Here is a 19,212-nt window from a genome sequence, read left to right on the forward strand (position 1 = left end):
TCCCTTTGCTTTTTGGTAGGTACCTTGACCCTTCTCCACAACTACGGTCTGTGCCCAACCCCTGACTGCTCCTGGCTGCTTTGTGGAATACCCCGCCTTCCTCCGTTCTAGACAGCTCTCTGGATCTGGCTCTGGCACTGACCCAGGTGCTGCTGTGCCTTCCAGCAGCACGGCCCTGGCATTGGTGCATCATGTGGCGTTTACCAGTCAATCATCCATCCAAAGGGTTATAGGGACTGGTGATGGATGTGGCCTGAGAGATAGATCTAGAATTCAATGTGGAGCTGCAGTGTTACCCTCTGCACTTTCCTACCTCTTTCTGACACATTTCCAAATTTTATAATAGATGAATACAAAGTAAAAAAGTCAACAAAGAGCACAATTTCCTCTCTGGCAAATAAAAGCTTGGAAGCTCTCCTAATCTGGAAAAATTCCACAGTGTAAACTTTGCTGGATGCTGGACTAAGCAAATTTGACCTGTTTTCATCAAAACAGAGTACTGAGGGAATACCTATTTTCTAATGTTCCTTATTTGAGGCTTCCATGACTTAGTGGAAATTTCAGACGCAGCTCCTGGCATGACTTGAGTGACAGAGAGTGGGAAGATCAAAGGATTTCAGTCAAGTTAGGCCAGTGAAAGGGGCTCCTACTGGAAACATCTAGAAACAGAACTTAAATGTTGGTCCCTGAGATTCATGACACCAAGGCATGTGCTTTCTAGAAGTACTGACACCTTGGACACCCTAGCTGAGAGTGTTAACTTAGGAGTAACAGCAGGACACAGTAGGTTACCTCACAGCAATGGGTTCTCCTTGGGAATACGAGGAACCGGTGTTACCAGCCTCCAATCCCTGGCTCCCATGTTCAGTGCAACTGCCTCTCTTTTAAGTAACTGATGAATCCTATAGGCTAACTAGTTTGACTCGGTAGGTCCTCAGGACAAGAATGCTTATACATGGTTCATCATGCCTGCTGATTTATATAGCTTTGACTAAAAGAATATGAATTACAAAGTAATGGGATCCCAATTAAGGAAGATTTATATTACTGCTCAATTGGGAATTTGGATTTAGATGAAGTGGTTACAGTCTTCCCCTATAAAGTACTAGCCAAACAACCCTAGGCACACCACTTGAGTTTTCAAGGTGGGAATCCTTACAGTTAAGGGATTTATAGTTTCCAAAGATTAAATAACTTTGCTATAATCACAGTGCCAGCAAATTATTGTAAAGGTGGGCAAGAACATCCAAAATTAGAATTATATCATGCAGCCTCAAGTTCTTCTGGAACTCCTTTAATATCCATGAATAAAATGGGGTCCATCAATTTATATCTTAGGATTTTTAAATAGATATTTGTTTTGGTCTTTTTTCCTGAAGTTTCCTAGTGCCTCACAATATCTGGCACATAGTAGGTTGTAAACAATATGTCCAGAATCAGTAAAATAAAGCAACATTTACTGTGAGTGAAAGGCCTGTGAATCTTGGTATTGCTTGACCATGCAAGCACGAAGATGACCATAGCTTGAAGGAGGAGAAAGAGTCTAGTATGTTGGACCATTCTTCACGGACAAATGAGGAGGGGGCCTAACTATGCCAGCTGATGCCAGAAAATAATGGCAGAATGGGTGTTATCCCGTTAAAGAGTGATAAACAGCTAAGTCAAAGAAAGCGGATAAAAAAATATGGATATTTTGAGAAGCATATCTTGCTTAGTGAGGGAACAAAAGAAGGGGATTATAAGCTTCCTGAGAGCAGGGCCCCTATTTTCTACTCTTTGTGCCTCCAGCATTAGCCAAAGTGATCACCTCATACGAGTTAAGTTTCAACAAATGGTTGCGAATGAATAAGTGAACTAATCACTGCCTACCTGATACAGAACTGACCTGTAGAAGCTGTTCAAAGAATGAAGGCAAGATTTTATGGCCGGCTAAGAGGCTAGAATAACTATCAGGACTATAATTAGTAAGCTAAAGGCTCAGGGACTTCTTATGCCAAGGGAACAAGGGTCAGTAAGTGTCTAGACTCTTGGTACCCTTAAAGAAAGGATAACAGTCTTTGAACATGCTATGACTAATCCTAGGGAGCTCTTTCTATAGGAACAGTGGATTCATTAACATCTAAGGCCTAAAGTAAGCATGGACAAATCCTAATGCTAGAAACGGTTAGTCAAACTCCTAGTTACTTTCACCAGAGTCTGGCATTTATAAATCAAGGGAGAAAATGAGGGCAAGGCTAAAACTAATTTTGAGAAATAAAAACGATTTTTCTATTGTAATGGTTTAAAAAATTACTTTCAAGGTTTTTATGCTGTATTACTTTATCTGATGAATTCATTACAGGACTATGACTTTATGAATACGTCATGGCTAATGTTCGGCCATTCACGTGACATCCAGTATGCATACAAAATGCACACTACTCCTTAGCTTGGCATAAAAGCCCTGTGTGGCATGCTATCAAATTAACTACTTTTCCAGAATCATGTCAAATCCTCTTCACATGCAATGTATGCTCCAACTATACCAAATTTCTCTTTAGGGTTTTGCCATTTCCTATGACTCTGGATTCGCTCCAAACTAGAAAATGACTTGTTTGGCAAGATTCAATTCCAGTGTTTCTTCCTCAGTCTCTGAGAACAGTTAATTATTTCCTCCTCTGTCTATAGGAACATATCTCTATTTAAGAATCACGTATTTTTAATTTTATCATCATTTCCTCACTTTTCAACCTCAGGCAATAGGCTGTCAGGTTGAAGATGGTAGGATGCATGTCTTCATTCTGTCTACCTCATCCTAGTCCAACAAATAGCCATTGGCTGGACAAAAACACTCATGTTACTGAATAACAACCCAGATATCATCACTTCAAATAATTGAAATTTTATAAAACAACTTACAAATAAACTGTTAAAGATCACACTATGAACTTAGCTCCCAACTGGTTTTACCTACATATACTTTTGATAGACATTAGCTCTGGTAAGTGGGGACCCTGGAAGAATAAAATCCCTTATATTTTTAATGACATCTATGTAGTCTGTCATGAGAAATCATTTTTCAAGTCTAAAGCCTATGCTGAAAAATCCATGTTTTTGGTGATTTCATTAACATTTTAAAATGTTAACAATTCTGTCAGGCCAAACTGAAAATGACGGTGTGAGAAATGAAAGCTTGCATAACTGACATCCGCTATTCATGGCTCATTATCCTCATGTCTTCCATTACACAGTGAAGGCGTGGGGTCAGCCTCACAAAATTTAGGAACAATTAAGAAAATTACTGTATGCAGATGTGACTTATGGACTGAGAATAATGAACTTCCTAAAAGACTGTATTCAACAAAATAAATAAGACTGATGGAAATTCCACAGATGTTTTATGGCTTAAGGCAGCTTTTCAGTTATTCATTATAAAGACTCCTTCCAGGGTTTAGCCCACTTCCCTTTGAAACTTTCTCTTTGACCATATTCCTCAGGGAGCCTAAGAAGTCCTAGGCATGTTTCCTGAAGTTCTTGGAATTCACTCTCAAACACATCCATGGAGATGAACACACTGTCACTGATCCTTTTACAGAGTGAATTGCTGCTGGGCTCCAAATCTTACACTCTTTTAAACTTTCAAACTTTGTGAGATGAACATGTGGAAACAGCCTCAAGGGCAAAGGTTATCCACAAACCCAATATTCCGTTAAAAAAAAAAAAAGGATTTTCTGACTCATATGTAGAATGAAAATTGTGACTATGTCCAGATAAGTTGAAGTGTCATAAAAAGGAAAAGTTTTATAAATTCAAAACTGAAATTATCTTCTCTAGCTTAAAGACTTCAATGACTGATACTTTTTTGAAAAATTACTAATAAATAAAAATATATTACTGTTTAAAAAAAAAAAAAAAAAAAAAAAAAAAAAAAAAGGAAAAAAATAAAAGAACAAAGACACTAAGCACCTAAGTTTAAAAAGACTATGTTTTTAATTTAGACAAAATTTTATTTATCTATCAACCACCTATTTTTCTTCTCTGGCCACAGATAATATAGGATGTAAATATAATATAAAATTTCCTTTCCTTCCTTCTATTTCAATAAATGTCTATTAAGTGGTTGCTATGTGCTAGGCATTAAACTGGGCTGAATAATAGTGTCTCTACTTAACAAAATTTATACTTTAGCTCAGAAGTCAGACACACAGACAAATAATGATGATGGAATGGACTAAGTACCACCATATAATTTCATGTACAAAGTACCATGGGATCCTTGTGAAAGGAGGCACATAGCTTTAACATAAATTAAACCTTGAGGAGCCAGAAAGATCAGTTTGATCTTGATAAAATGAACCCCTAGGGTATACACAACCCAAGTCAACAAATAGTTCTCCCTGTAGTTTCTAAACATTTTTAGGATCCAAACAGAATCATTTTTCTTGTGCTTTCCATTTTACATGAGGCAGAAAGATGCTAAATAGCTTAATGTAGCTTTCATAAGGGCTTTTTCCTATTTGCTATTTATGACTGTCCTTCCAAAATAATGACTATTCAAAATTACACATAAAAGTTTTGCTCATATTTTTGTTATGAAGGAGAATTTTCTTATTCCAGATAAAATCCTGAGCCACAATTATGCACTAGTTCAAAAACAGAAGATTAAATCTTGATAGCATATATAAAATAAAATATGCAAAGACTTTAATCTTGTGGAAATTCAAATACAATATGGGGAAAATGGAAAGTTCAGATGATGACAGAATATCTAATTTTATTATCAGTAGATTCCTGATAAGTGAATTTTGAATTATTTTATTGTATTAACAACTTTCTTTAGGGAGTGTATAGGCTGTGAGTAAACTCTGCCAATATATGGCATTTAGCATGTCTGTCACCCTGCACATAGTAGTTGCTCAATCAATATACATATTAGATTAATTTATATACATATACAGATTAAATATAAAATGACTATGACCACCTGACATTTCATTATATAGTCATGTCTTTCTATAATGCAAGACACTTGAGTTTTTTTTTTTTTAAAGATTTTATTTGTTGATTTGACAGACAGAGATCACAAGCAGACAGAGAGGCAGGCAGAGAGAGAGAGAGAGGGAAGCAGGCTCCCTGCTGAGCGGGACTCGATCCCAGGACCCTGAGATCATGACCTGAGCCGAAGGCAGCAGCTTAACCCACTGAGCCACCCAGGCGCCCACTTGAGTTGTTTTTTGTTTCTCAGTAAGATGTCCTTGCTCCAAGAGGGCTGCCTGCTCAGAAGAGCACGAGACTCTTGATCTATGTTTGTGAGCCTGAGCCCCACGTTGGGTCTAGAGATTACTAAAAATAAGTAAATAAACTTTAAAAAGGGGACCAGGCTGGAGCTTAAGCCCTCTCCTCTAAAAGGGCAAAAATTTATCTGGTCTCTCTGATCACTGGTGGTCCTTTTCATGAAAAAACAAAACAAAACAAAACAAAAAAACAAAACTAGGCTCCTATAGAGTATCTTTTAACAACAGTCTCCTTTTCCCAGGGATCATGAAAACTATTTCCATATTATGGGTTATTCTTTAAATTAAATGGGCTTTTTCATTCTACCTTCTGAACCAGACTGAGAAACTGGAGAAGAAAGGTACATTTAAATAAAATAGTATGTAATTAGAGATGCCTACACACACACACACACACACACACACACACACACACACACATATGGATATGGATATACATGTAAAACTACAAGTTTCTGGCAGTAAAACTCTTGTGGAACTCTCAATTCTGTCCAGCTAGCTATCTATTACCTACCTACCACCTGGCCAGCTAGCTAGCTAGCTAACTAGCTATCACCCATCTATTACAAGGACCCCGTGAATAGTAGGATCGATTGTTATGTCCTTTTTAAAAAAAATTTTATTAGTTTATTTGACAGACAGAGATCACAAGTAGGCAGAGAAGCAGGCAGAGAGAGAGAGATTTGGAAGCAGGCTCCCTGCTGAGCGGAGAGCCTGATGCCGGACGCGATCCCAGGACCCTGGGATCATGACCTGAGCTGAAGGCAGAGGCTTTAACCCACTGAACCACCCACACGCCCCTTGTTATGTCCTTTTTACAGAGGACACAGGAAATAAGGCTCAGAGAAGTTAAGTAACTTGACCAAGTTACACAGGCAGTAAGTGGCACAGCTAAAATTCAAGCTCAAAGAGTCTAACTCCAGGGTCTATGTCTTCTACTATGACTCTATAATGCTTTAAGCATCACGGCCTAGGAGGAGAGAGAAAAATCCATTTCTTGCTCAACTAATGTTTTTCTCTGTATAGATTTTGAAAGATTTGTCTAAGTCTGTTGATATAAGAGTGGGCAGGGAGAGAAACATTTGTTATGTATCTACTATGAAGCCAGAGCACGGTCTTAGGTACTTTTCATATATAATTTCATCTTAATTATCATCTATTAAGCTATTCAATGTAATCCTAGCTTATTAATTAGAAAACTGAGGGTCAGAGTTTTTGAACAACTTGCCAAGAACAAATAGCTTGTAAGGGGCTAAGCCAGGGTTTAAAAGCAGGACTGGGTGTTCCCTATGACACACCATGCGCTTTCAAATCTGTAGATCAAATTCCAGATGACATCATGAAATACTCACTTATGTAACCAAAAGCCTCTCAAAAATATTATTAGAGCCAAAAGCTACTCAAAGTCAAGATTTCTGCAAAGGGGAAAGAGGGAAATTTTGCTTTGAGTCAAAACCATGTGAGTGGGGATGTAACACAGGCCTTGCATCTTACCTTGATAAATATTGTCCTGAAGTGAGATTTGTGGCTTCCACCTCCATGCAGTTCATGGTGCTGGGGATGAGCGCAAGTTCTGGCTGGATCATGGTGGCCGTGGCTACAGCTCTTGCGACCAGTTCCATGGCATCTTGTACATAGTACTCGAAGATGGACTGAGTTGTTTTTCCATGAGCAATGAGCCCAAGGGGCAAACCTTCTGTCCTCAGTTCCTCGACGTTCTGAGAATCCCCCAGCACCCAGTGAAGCTCAGTGGGGGTTACTCCAAGCTGGGTGGTAACTTCGAAAATCCGCCGGATACTCTCCATGTCACAGCCAAACATCACCATGGTGGGCGTACTGTTCTTAATACTCTCAAGCTGGACCTGCAGGAAGCTTAAGAGGTCGTCGGTGGAGGAGAGGTTGGTGGTGATGTTGATGATAGACCCAAGGTAGAACTTGGAATTTTTCTGGGTAAGGAGGAGGAAGTCGGTGATGTTCCAGTCTTCCTGGCACAGCAACAAGCTAAAATTGTACCAGTTGTTCATGGTCAGGATTGAGACAGTGACATCAGCATCAGAACTTAATGAATTTTCTAAACTCAGTTGTAGGTGAAGGGGATTCTGTATTTAAAGATACGAAAAAGAAGAATTAGAAAGCATTGGCCAAAGATGGTAACATAGGGTATGTTTGCTTTCTTCTGAGCCTTACTTAATCCTTCATTTTTCCCTGCAATATTCAAATCCCTCTGGGATAAAATTCCCATCATCTGGAAAACTATATTTCCTATCTAATGGGATTACTGAATCCTGACAACTGATCTTCCTTACTAAGAGTACCAGAGGGCAAATGGGTTTTGGAGTAAATGTCAGGGCTGACCCAGCTGGTCTTAAATTTTTATCAGGCTTGTCTACCTCCTTATAGCTTGTCCCCTTCATATATTCCATTTCTAACTATGGCTGATAGTAACTCATTTGTTAAATTCTCCTCTCAGGTAAAATAATTAAAATAAATTATGTTTGCTTTCCTTTAAAATGAATAGCAGAGAAGTCTAAAACAGTGCAGCCACTTATATAAGGATGGTGTGGAAAATGGATACATCAGTTTCCTAAACTTTTAGTCTCTGAGGAAGGCATTTTATACACACATGGCACTACTATCGGAATGCTTGTGTTTCCCCAAAATGCATGCTGAAATCCTAATGCTCGATATGATGGCATTAGGAGGTGAGGCCTTTGGGAAGTGATGAAGTCATGAGGGCAGAATCCTCATGAATGAGATCAATGCCCTAGAGCCAGCCCCTACTATTGTGTGAGTGCCCAGTGAGAAGTTGGCAGGCTGTGACCCAGCAGGGAGCCCTTACTCAATTAAACTGGCACCCTGATCTCTGACTTCCAACCTCTACGACTGTGAGAAATCAATTTCTGTTGTTTATAGGCCACACAGTCTGTGATATTTTGTTATAACAGCCCAAATGAATGAAGACCTATGCTCTAATTAGCAATATATACAGTAGGATAAAGTGTATATTTCAGTACTGAAGGCTTGATTGTATTTGTGTCTACTGAGAAGGGATTTTTGCTGTGAAAAGTGAAATGTGTGCCATTTAAATACATTTATGGAACTTCTATCACAATTTCATCTACTTATGGAATTTACCAAATCAATGAAGGAAGAGTACTTTTTCTTATTATCATTTCTTATTTGAAAAGTCACAAATCATTAATCATGCAGGTCAAGTAGAAACAACTCTCCAATTAATAAATTTGTTAGCTGTTCTTTCTGAGAGCAGACATTTGACTTACTTATCCCTTAACACTGGCATCCTGAGAATGTTTAGCATGATACCTTCCACATATTAGGAGCAGAATAAATACTGGCTGAATGGAATGAAACATGTTCCCACTGGAAACTAGGCTATCAGATATTTTTGAGAACTTCCAAACGTTCAGACAAATAATATATGTAGAGAAATGAGGAAGGATTTCTAAATAAAGTTTCAAGTGCTTAACATAATATAAGTGTCGCCTCCCGTTACTCACCTAAAAATGTGTAACGAGAAATAGGATTTGAGCTGAACTTTTAATTCTCTGAAGGACCAAAAGAATTTTAATAGGGGCAGACTAAGGAGTGAAGATTCAGAAGGGATTTATGGGAGAAAGACTATGGCAAAAGGCCACAGTAAATGAGAGCTATCATGCTGGTAGGAAGGATGGATGTTTTTGTTTTTGTTTTTAAAGATTTTATTAATTTATTAGAAAGAGAACCCACACACCAGCAGGGGGGGCAGCAGGCAGAGGGAGAGGGAGAAGCAGGCTCCCCATGAGCAGGGAGCAGGATACTGGACTGGATCCCAAGATTCTGAGATCATGAACCCAGCCAAAGGCAGATACTTAACCTAACCGTCAGAGCCACCCAGGCGCCTGTGAAGGATGGAGTTTTAAAATTTATCCTCAGAACTTAACTTTTGTCCTTCAAATTAAGCTTCTGAGCAGGATTTGTAACGATAAAAGCAGAACTTTTGGAGAATCATCTCCGGGCAGCATTTAACAGGAAGAGGGAAAATAAGGATCTTGATAAGGTGTTAAGTGTTTAAACTGCAAGTCAGCAGTGTCATGTTTGGAACAAAATGATGAAAGTTGTTTTTGTTTTTTGTTTTTTTTAATTAAAATTTAAATTTAATAAGATCAGACATGAGAGGCAAAAAAAAAAGTTTCTAACAGGAGACAGCATCCAATAGGTAGTTCCTGGTTTCCAGGCCCAAGATGCCATACAAGTGATCTTGAGGTGAGAGGAATGGAAGCTTCCCTTCTTCACTCCTGCGACTGATCAATATAAATTCCTCCAGAACATTCTTGTCCTCTTTTAGCTTTTTCTTCCTTTCTATTTCCTCCTCTGCTTTAACCCTCTTCCAGAAGCAAAAAGGAACGGAGGGCAAGCTCTACATTTAGCTGGCGGGAACAAATTATTCCCAACTATCTTCTTGGCCTCAGCTCCCTACTCTGTTGCCAGCTTTCCTTCTAAAACATAAATATGAGCATACCATTCTTCTGCACCCTAACCTCTGAGTCACCCATAGAACAAATTTCAGAATCAATAGTAGGGCTGAGGAGGCCGTTCCTAGTCTTTAACTTCACCTCCAACACTCCAAACATATACACCAAGATGAGTCATAGTGGACAATTTATTTTTCTTGTAGCAGAGTGAGCATTTTTACACCTACACAAATGGGGTGTGTTACTCTCTCAACATCTCCAGGAGGCTCATATTTATCCTCCCAAACTCAGCTCTTCATGCAGATTTCCCGAAACTAACTCATGTACTATTTACTACCATTTCTGCTGCTGTTAACCTTTAAAAAAATTTTTTTTTAAATTGAAGTACAGTTGACAGAATTGCTGATCTTTTTTTCTCACAGTATTTTTTTCCTCTTGATTTCCTGGAATGGTGAACTGGGTTTTTGTTGATTTGATTGTTCCTCTGACTCCTGACCAAGCAGAATTAACCATCTCACGTCTGTGTCATGGTCTCATTTTGGTCATTCCTTTAATATAGAACTCTTCATAATGTAGCTATTCGATTTAGTGTTTATCTTTCATGCTAGACTGGAAGTTTCCTTAGGTTAAAGACCGTATCTCAGCCATCTCTTATCACACGGTTCTTAGTTAATCAGAGATAGTATTTGTCAAACACAGTTTTCTTTTGCTTACCCTAAGTCCTAGGCTATGATCATAATCTCTGCACTGAAAGACTAAGGACAATTCCAACAGAGCTTCAAGACCCAATATTTTGCCTCTAGTTGGAAGAAAGGGTCACCCATAAACTTGTGCTGGGGGTGGAATAAATTGGTATGTGAGGAACAAGGAAGCAGGGATGAAAATATTCTCCTCTTGCTAAATAGGGAAGTGAAATTAGCTAATTATTTTGAGCATTTAGCACTAGGCAGAAACAACTGCATTTGGCATTAGAGTGACATGAAGGACAACCTTCCCTCTCCTGTCAGGGATAATTATTAATCCATATAATTACAGTCATCACTATAAGCAATTTTATTAAGAAATTCCAGTTGAAGCTAATCCTTTAACAGATTTATCCTTTAACATCATTCTTCAAACAATTATTAAATAATAGTTTGGAAGCATCTAGTGATATTGTATTTATCTAGTAGCCTCAGATGCAGCATATTCCAGTTTTTCTCCATATAATAATAAAAGCACAGGTGTGCACATGTGCCCGCACACACACACACACACACACACACACACAAATATATGAAAACTTGTAACACTGAAATTCAAGCATAATAGTAAACTTCCATACAAATCTGGGGCAAAACTTAAACAGGACTCATAAAACCAAATTGAGAATCAAAATATACGTCTTACATACAGTTTGCTGTCTGCAAAAGAGCTAACCCATGACCTTAAAGATGTAATTTTTATTATTTTTTATCTTTTTTTTTTTTTAAAGATTATTTATTTATTTATTTATTTGACAGAGAGAGATCACAAGTAGGCAGAGAGGCAGGCAGAGAGAGGAGAGGAGGAAGCAGGCTCCCTGCTGAGCAGAGAGCCTGATGTGGGACTCGATCCCAGGACCCTGAGATCATGACCTGAGCCGAAGGCAGCGGCTTAACCCACTGAGCCACCCAGGCGCCCCAAAATGTAATTGTTAAAAAATACATTTTGGGGTTGCCTGGGTGGCTCAGTGGGTTAAAGCCTCTGCCTTCGGCTCAGGTCATGATCTCCAGGTCCTGGGATCAAGCCCCACATCAGGCTCTCTCTCAGCAGGGAGCCTGCATTCCCCCAGCCCCCACCCCCACCTGCCTCTCTGCCTACTTGCGATCTCTGTCAAATAAATAAATAAAATCTTTTATAAAAAAATTAAATAAATAAATTAATTAATAATAAAAAATAAATTTTGCTATCTCCTAAATCAGAGATTCAATAACAAAATAACCTAAGAATCAGGAGGCATCTCTCAACCATGCAAGACAGAGTAAAACTGCCTCATAAGTGGATTCAATTTACATAAATTAAAATAGACAGACTCAGTAGAGGGATGTAGGGAGAAAGAAAATATATCATTAAATCTCCCCTAAATGAGTATAATATATGACATGTTATATGCATTATTATGTATTATAATATATGTGTATTATTGCACATAGTTTTCTGTACACAAAAACCATACATGCCAAACTAAATAGATAATATAAGGGGCTTTCAAATAATTTTCCTACATGTTGAACTTAATCTTTATTTCTACCTAAGATGACATGCCGCTCTGCTCCACTGATGTGTAAGGTTTGATTCCCATCATAATCTGCTCCTACACTGGTTCGGAGGCTAAAATTCCAAAAAGTACAGGGCAAGAATGGTCATGCTGAAATGTGTGCATGGAATCTCAACAAGTCAAGTGCAGAGCTGGAGGGAGAGAGGAGCTGCCAGGATGGCAATGAAGTTGCCAGTGTCGGAGGATCAGTCAGTGGTGCAAAGAAAGATTGCTTCACCTGCTATGATCACACTGGACTGACAACTAGTAAAATATTAAAATTCCACAGAAAGTCAAGTCAGGCAAGAATGGTAAGAGAATCTGGAAACGGAAAAATGATAGAGGGGCCTTGTCTGAAGAGATAGTAGAATACATCAGAAAACCCAATTTTTAATAAAACAATAATTAAAACAGGGAAGTAGTAGCAAAAGGATTAGCAGGTAAATGAATAGAACAGATATGCTAATGTATGTAAAGAAGTACACTGATTTAATAGGCTATATTGATATATCATATGTTGCAAATCATAAAGGAATATGGAAGAAATACACATGAAATTAGGGGTTGAGAAAATAATCGTTTGTGAAGATAATTTCATTTAAATTCCCAATTCCACCATACGTTAAAAAGTAATTCCAGATCATTTAAGAGTTAAAAGTAGAACAGCAAATCATTAAAAGATAGACCTAATAAAGGGGCGCCTGGGTGGCTCAGTTGTTAAGCATCTACCTTCAGCTCAGGTCATGATCCCAGGGTCCTGGGATTGGCCTGCACTGGGCTCCCTGCTCAGCATGAAGCCTGCTTCTCCCTCTTCCACTACCCCAGCCTGTGTTCCTTCTCTCACTGTGTCTCTCTCTGCCAAATAAATAAATAAAATCTTTAAAAAAAAAAAGACCTAATAGGTACAAATGTTTCAGAAATCACGGTGAAATACATTAAACTGAGTATTACAATATACCTTATTTCTAGATTAAACACCTATCATAAACAATAAAGAGAAATACATTAAACTGAGTATTACAATATACCTTATTTCTAGATTAAACACCTATCATAAACAATAAAAAACAAAGGGAACATGAGAAACGAGAATACTTGCAACAAATCTGACAGACAAAGAACTAATGTTCACCAACTATGAAGGACGTTTACCAATCAGTCAGGAAACAGAATCCTCAACTGATCACTCATTCAATCAAGAAAAATACGTTAGGCTTCTACTGTGAGCCATGCCTCTTGTAGAAATTTCCCATTGCCTGTAAGAGGAGTGAGAGAGAGCTAGACAATACACAGGTATGCAGACAAAAAAACACTAATTATAAATTATAAAAATTACTGTAAATGAAACTAACAGGGTGTGGTAAGAGTAGGAAAGAGGGAAGAGGGTGCCAGGAAAAGTTTAATACTTATGATTAGTATGGAAGGTGGATGCAAACATTTGTACTAGACAAGCACTTGCAGTTGGGACTTTCGCAAAAATAGAAAATGTATATAAAATGATTAAGTACTACATATAGGTAAACGTACGTAACCATTCACAAAAACATACACATTTAATGAATATTGTGGTCTCATTCTGACCATCCATTCTCTTTCAACTAGATACTGTATTTCTAGTCCCAGGTAATGGTTGGAACCACCACCTTCTTCTGTATTCTCTGATGCTTCACTCTCCTCTTCTGCCAAGTCTGCAAATGTTTCCTTAAGTCCCAAACACTCCATGCTGGCTTGGCCACAGTCTTCTTCAGTCAGCTGAACTTGTCTCTCATTTTCTGGGGCAGTAAGCAGAATGGCTAGGGACAGTAATCCTGGTAATCTCTTAAATTCTGGCTCCATCATTTATAAGCTGAGTGACCTTCTACAAGTCACTTAGTGTCTCTGAGTCATAAATTCCTTATCTCTAAAACGGGGCTAATGTTACCTCCTTCCTTACAGATTCATTGTGAGAATTAAACGTGAGAACATCATAACGCCTGGGAAGTGCCCAGTGCACAGGGAAGGCCTAGGAAGCTAGACAGCTCTTACAATTTGCTTAGAGTTAAGTCATTGTGTTAGAAGTGCTTTGGGGGCACCTGGGTGGCTCAGTGGTTAAAGCCTCTGCCTTCAGCTCAGGTCATGATCTCAGGGTTCTGGGATCAAGCCCTGCATCGGGCTCTCTGCTCAGCGGGGAGCCTGCTTCCTCTTCTCTCTCTCTTTCTCTCTGCCTGCCTCTCTGCCTACTTGTGATCTCTGTCTGTCAAATAAATAAATAAAATCTTAATTAAAAAAAAGTGCTTTTAAAGTGACTGCAGTGTACTTTTTTTTTTGTTATTGTTCTTTTTTTATTTATTTTCACACAACAGTCCCTGCAATACGTGTCTTTTACTAATACCAATTATACCAGCTCCCTAACAGGAAAACAGCAACTCTGTCTCAGGCTGGGGGAGGCTATTTATTTGGGAGACACTATGTTCACTGCAGAGTATCTGTCTCCCACGGTCTCCACCTCCATACACACAAAGGAAAAAAAAAAAAAAAACCCAAACCCATTCTCTCTTTGGTACTGATTCTAGCGTCACTTTACAATTAAGGAATTTTTGGCGCCAACTGCTTGAAATCCCCCATCACTCTTTGTTTTTCCCAAGAGCACAGATTCAGCTATTTTCTGGATCAGTAAAAGTTTCAGAAACAGGACTGGCTGCGGTCAAGGGCTTGCCAGATGCTTTGAGACGTTCCCTGACAGAAGAAAGGAGGTAGTGAAGCCAGGTTTGCTTGGAGAGTGAAGAAAGAAATGAAATTCTCTCAGCTCTTTCCTGGGCAAACAAACCATTTGGTTTTGCCTTCTAGACCAAAAGCTCAGAAAGCTCAAATGAGTATAATGTTTCCACTACTTTTAACAGAGATGAAATTCCCTCCCTTTCATGAGTCTGATTACTGAAAGTGTTCAAGGGGCTCAGAACTCGTGCTCTCCCCTGCTATCGCTTCTCTTCAGCCAAGAGGCTGCAGGAGGTTTGTGGCTTCTCATTATCTCACACCTCATTTGACCTATATTACACAGAAGACTTTTTTTTTTCTAAAAATTAAAGCTTATTCCTTTAGAAGCCCAGGCTTTTAAATAAACGAACTGGTTTTTTTGTTTTGTTTTGTTTTTTACCATTGCATTAGGGATTCAGGCAAACAGAAGGCAGAGTCCATGCCCAGAAATTGTAATCTAAGAATAATAATAATATAAATGAAGAGCTAATATCTACCAATGGCCCTAGTGCTTTATGCATACTGTCTTATTTTATCCTCACAATGGCCTCATGAGGCGACAACAATGATTAGCTTTTTAAAATAAATGACAAAAACTGAAATTTTTAAATTTTTATGAAATTTTTAAATAAGTGACAAAAACTGAAAAAAAAATTGTTTTTCCAAGGTTGCATGGCTACTAAGAAATAAGAGCCTGGATCCCAAAACCCAGCTTTTGTAGGACTTGAAAGCCTGTGCTTTTGGCTAGTACTCTAAACCATTCCTTTCAGTTGGTTAAGAACACATGAGGTAGAGTGGTGACTTTTACAGACTTAATATTTGTAGTCCGATTATTTGCAAGTAATCCTAAAGGCTCATGAAATCCAGTCACTTTTAATGTGTCACGGCATGGGTTAGCATGACGTGCTCCCCGCGGCTGGTTTCTGGGCCCTGGGGAGGGAGTGAGCCTGCTGTCCAGCAGGTACCTGGCTTCCCAGCAGTTTTCCTCACTCATCCTTCCATTTGTAGCAACTCTTGTAAAACGACAAGACTTGTATTTCTTCATTAACAGCATCAAAGAAAGCCAGCTGTATAATGAAAGACATACATTTTGTACTTGGTAGAAGAAGAAAGTTTGGAAAGGCGCACTTAAATTTTTCATTTAGATTTTACTGAATTTCACGGTTGAAACTCTCATCTGTAATGGCATTCCACCACAATGTATGGTGGTGACAGCAAAGATCTTAGGGCATATCCCTCAGGATTTTTGAGTGATATATAAAACAAAACATAACCAAGTAGTAGAGCACAATGAACACTTTGGAAGGCAGAAATACGGATGCACGGTATAGCCGGCATAATATTACCAGTCAGGCTGGGTGTAGTCTATGTCACTACAGCGATATGGAGAAGACTGGAATTCACCTTCTGGAATAGAGAGGACACTGGTAGACCAACCTGGTCTTAGGAGGAAATGCTGGCATGCATAACATTGTCTTCAACTGGCTGATTTATTTATCCAACAAAACGTGTTGAGAGCCTATGACATGCCAGGCCACGGTTAGAGCAATGCATGTCTTCAGGCAGGAGAAACACTGGAAGTATGCATGCTTTACCCTTTGAATCAACTCAGTCCTTCATTCCAGGCTGATTTCCAAAAAGGGAAGTCAGGAGCAAAGCAAGTTAACTAGTTTGTGGTGATTACTCAAGTTATCCACACTCTGCTTGTGATCACGTATTTTTCTCATTAGATTTCCAATGAATTACTGATATCCAATTTGTTCATCCATGTTCCACCTCATTTCCGCCTCTTGTTCTAGATGGCTATACTTTGTTTCTCTCACCTCACCCTTTATAGTCTTTAAAGCCTTTGGCTGCCACTCACTCTCTGAGCCCTGCTCTCTCAGACCATTCATATTTAGATATATCCTACCCAGGTGCAACCTCTGGTGCTTAAAACTGTCATTGATCAAAAGGATAGGACTATTGAAGACACGTGGTTATGTGGTGCTTAGGAGAGCAGTCAGCTAGGCAAAATGTCCCAACAAAGGAAAGGGTGAACCAAGGACAGCGAGGCATGTGATAGCAGGAAAGACTATCAGCAAGCAAGAAGGTCCAAAACCTTGGTCTGGGGTTCAGAAAGTCATGGCAATTCCTCAGGAGAGTCCAGAGGAGAACATGGTGGCTCTACATGGAGTATCTCAGATCTCTGTTTGAACTGCAGTTCTTTTACCAGCTGTGTGTAACAGACTGTGAAAATCATTTAGCCTCATGGAGCTTCATATTCCTTTTCTGTGCCATGAAAATACCTACCTTGCAAGGATTAAATAACATAATACATTTAAAGCATCAGCAAATGGTAAATAGCAAGTGGTAGTTTATAATAATTCTGCTGCTGCTGAGATTAGGAATGTTACACCAAGAGAATCTAAGTATAAGGGCTAGACTGGTGGTCCATTTGGTTGATTTAATGAAGAGTTGAATATGTATTTTGAGCACCTATTTTATGCCCGTCGTTGGATGCTAATTACTGAGCTACAGTAGTAGGACCAATACTGTCTTTTCTTTCATGGATTTTAAAGTCTATACGGCACTATCATCACCACCGGGACACAAAATGATAGTTTAGAACTAAAGCAGGTGCCCAGCGACAAGAAACGACCCAAAGTTTAAGCCAGACTAAAAGGAATGGTGACTTGGTTTTTGAGTTTTAGATTATGAGGCAAATATCATCACAATGTTCTTGCTTACATTTTGGACAAGCCCTGGACACTGGTGCAAGTCTGAGTCTACAGGTGGAGGTCAAGAGACCACAGGTGAATGGGAGGGAAGAGGAGGCTTGAAGGAATGAGAGTAAGATGATTAGGGAGGCTATATCACATGCCTAATGTGTAGTAAATACTTGGTAAATATCAGGCTCCTTGTTATTATTATTATTATTAGTGTTATGAATAAAATCAGCACACTTCCTTGGGCTGACACAGTTGATTCTTCTCTGATGACTCACAGCATTTTGATGTCTGCAGTGGTCTTTGTACCTGACCGCTGGGCCATGGAGCCAGCAGGTATCCCTGCTGACTGAACTCCCGGAGCCGAGCTTCTGGTGATGCTGGAACTCTTGAGACTCTTTAGAAAGCGTATTTTCTCTCTTTCCTGCCAGGCTTTCCCCATCCCTCTCATTGTGTCAGTGTGCCTACCTTCACCAACTTCTTGGACCCCCTCCCTTTAAGATACTTTGACCTCGAAAAAGAGCCTAAGTCTCATGTCACAATTTTCTCTGAAATAAGAGTAACAAACATCAAGACCATCCTATAAGCAAAAATGGGCCAGCTTCAGCAGTACTGAGGAGGCTGTGGACTGCTTTTGAGATCAGAACTGTTCTGTGGGGATTGTGGTTTCCATTTCTTCAACTGTGACGAGAGAAAAATTACCAAGAGCCCACCAACTACTTCAGGGCATGGGAGACCATGTGATGCTATGCCTGTGAAGGTGCTGTACGAAGCACTCTGTGGAGCACTATAAAAACAGATGATACGATCCGTTTGCATATCTATTTTCTGGACACAAGGGATGGCAGGATCAATAACCTACAGAGAGGTAAAGGAGGCATTCTGGAGTAGGATATTAAAGCTAGATTTAATGGTCAAATTCTATGCCCATTTTTTTAATGTTCATATTACTTAAAGACAAGATTACTGGTTACATTTTAAGAACTTCTGGAATAAAGTTTATATTACGAGTGATTTTAGTTACTAATTCACCACCCAGGTTTTGGTCAAATGAAGTAATATTTGAATGAATATACACATTTGTATGTATCAGCAGGCAGATGATTTATAAGATAATTAAAATTTATCGAAGTGTTCAAACTATTGTTATAGACACTCTTGGTGACAAACTCTGGCATATTTTCTTATAATGGGAACTATTGAAATGTGCACCAGATAATTAAACTGTCTAGCATGCAAGTTAAATTTCCTATGGAAATTTGATTACTTTATGTCAATGCGGCTTGAAACTATTATTAAGAGATGGCTTATGTCACATGCTAATTTGCTTTATTACAGAGAGAATGAAAACTCAGCTAAATGCTGATTATTTCTATTTTTAAATACCCTCTAGGATTGACACCACAGTTGACATAAGCTTTTTTCTCAATTCCTTGAGCCATTTTTTTTTTTAACTGATACAAGTACAGGTTTTGTACATTTAAACCATGGTTCAGTTAATTGTGATGTAATATGGCATACACACACACACATATATATATATTTAGCACCCCAGATTAAGTTTCAAAATTATAAAGTCAGTTTAATTGCATAAGAGCTTATTTCATTTGGAGATTAAAAATTTTGTATAGTCTCACATTCATTGCTTGCTACCTGACATTGACCAGTTTAACACCATTAAGAGTATTAGTATGCCATTAAACAGTATCTCAGTAAATTTCCATTTTAGCACCTTATTTCAAAACTTG

The 19,212-nt window shown here is 38.7% G+C and overlaps 1 protein-coding gene across 2 annotated transcripts in view; it reads right to left on the reverse strand.

Moving 5' to 3' along the window:
- GRIN3A (glutamate ionotropic receptor NMDA type subunit 3A) overlaps positions 1-19,212 on the reverse strand; it is a 162,668-nt gene that overhangs the window by 109,347 nt on the left and 34,109 nt on the right. For both annotated transcript variants that reach the window (XM_004747723.3, XM_004747724.3), the window contains exon 2: positions 6,768-7,372. In XM_004747723.3, the coding sequence (XP_004747780.1) occupies positions 6,768-7,372 (605 nt within the window). The remainder of the gene's footprint in view (positions 1-6,767; positions 7,373-19,212) is intronic.

Source organism: Mustela putorius, unplaced genomic scaffold (assembly GCF_011764305.1).
Source record: "Mustela putorius furo isolate JIRA1106 unplaced genomic scaffold, ASM1176430v1.1 tig00000580_pilon_pilon_pilon, whole genome shotgun sequence".
Taxonomy (NCBI): Eukaryota; Metazoa; Chordata; class Mammalia; order Carnivora; family Mustelidae; genus Mustela; species Mustela putorius.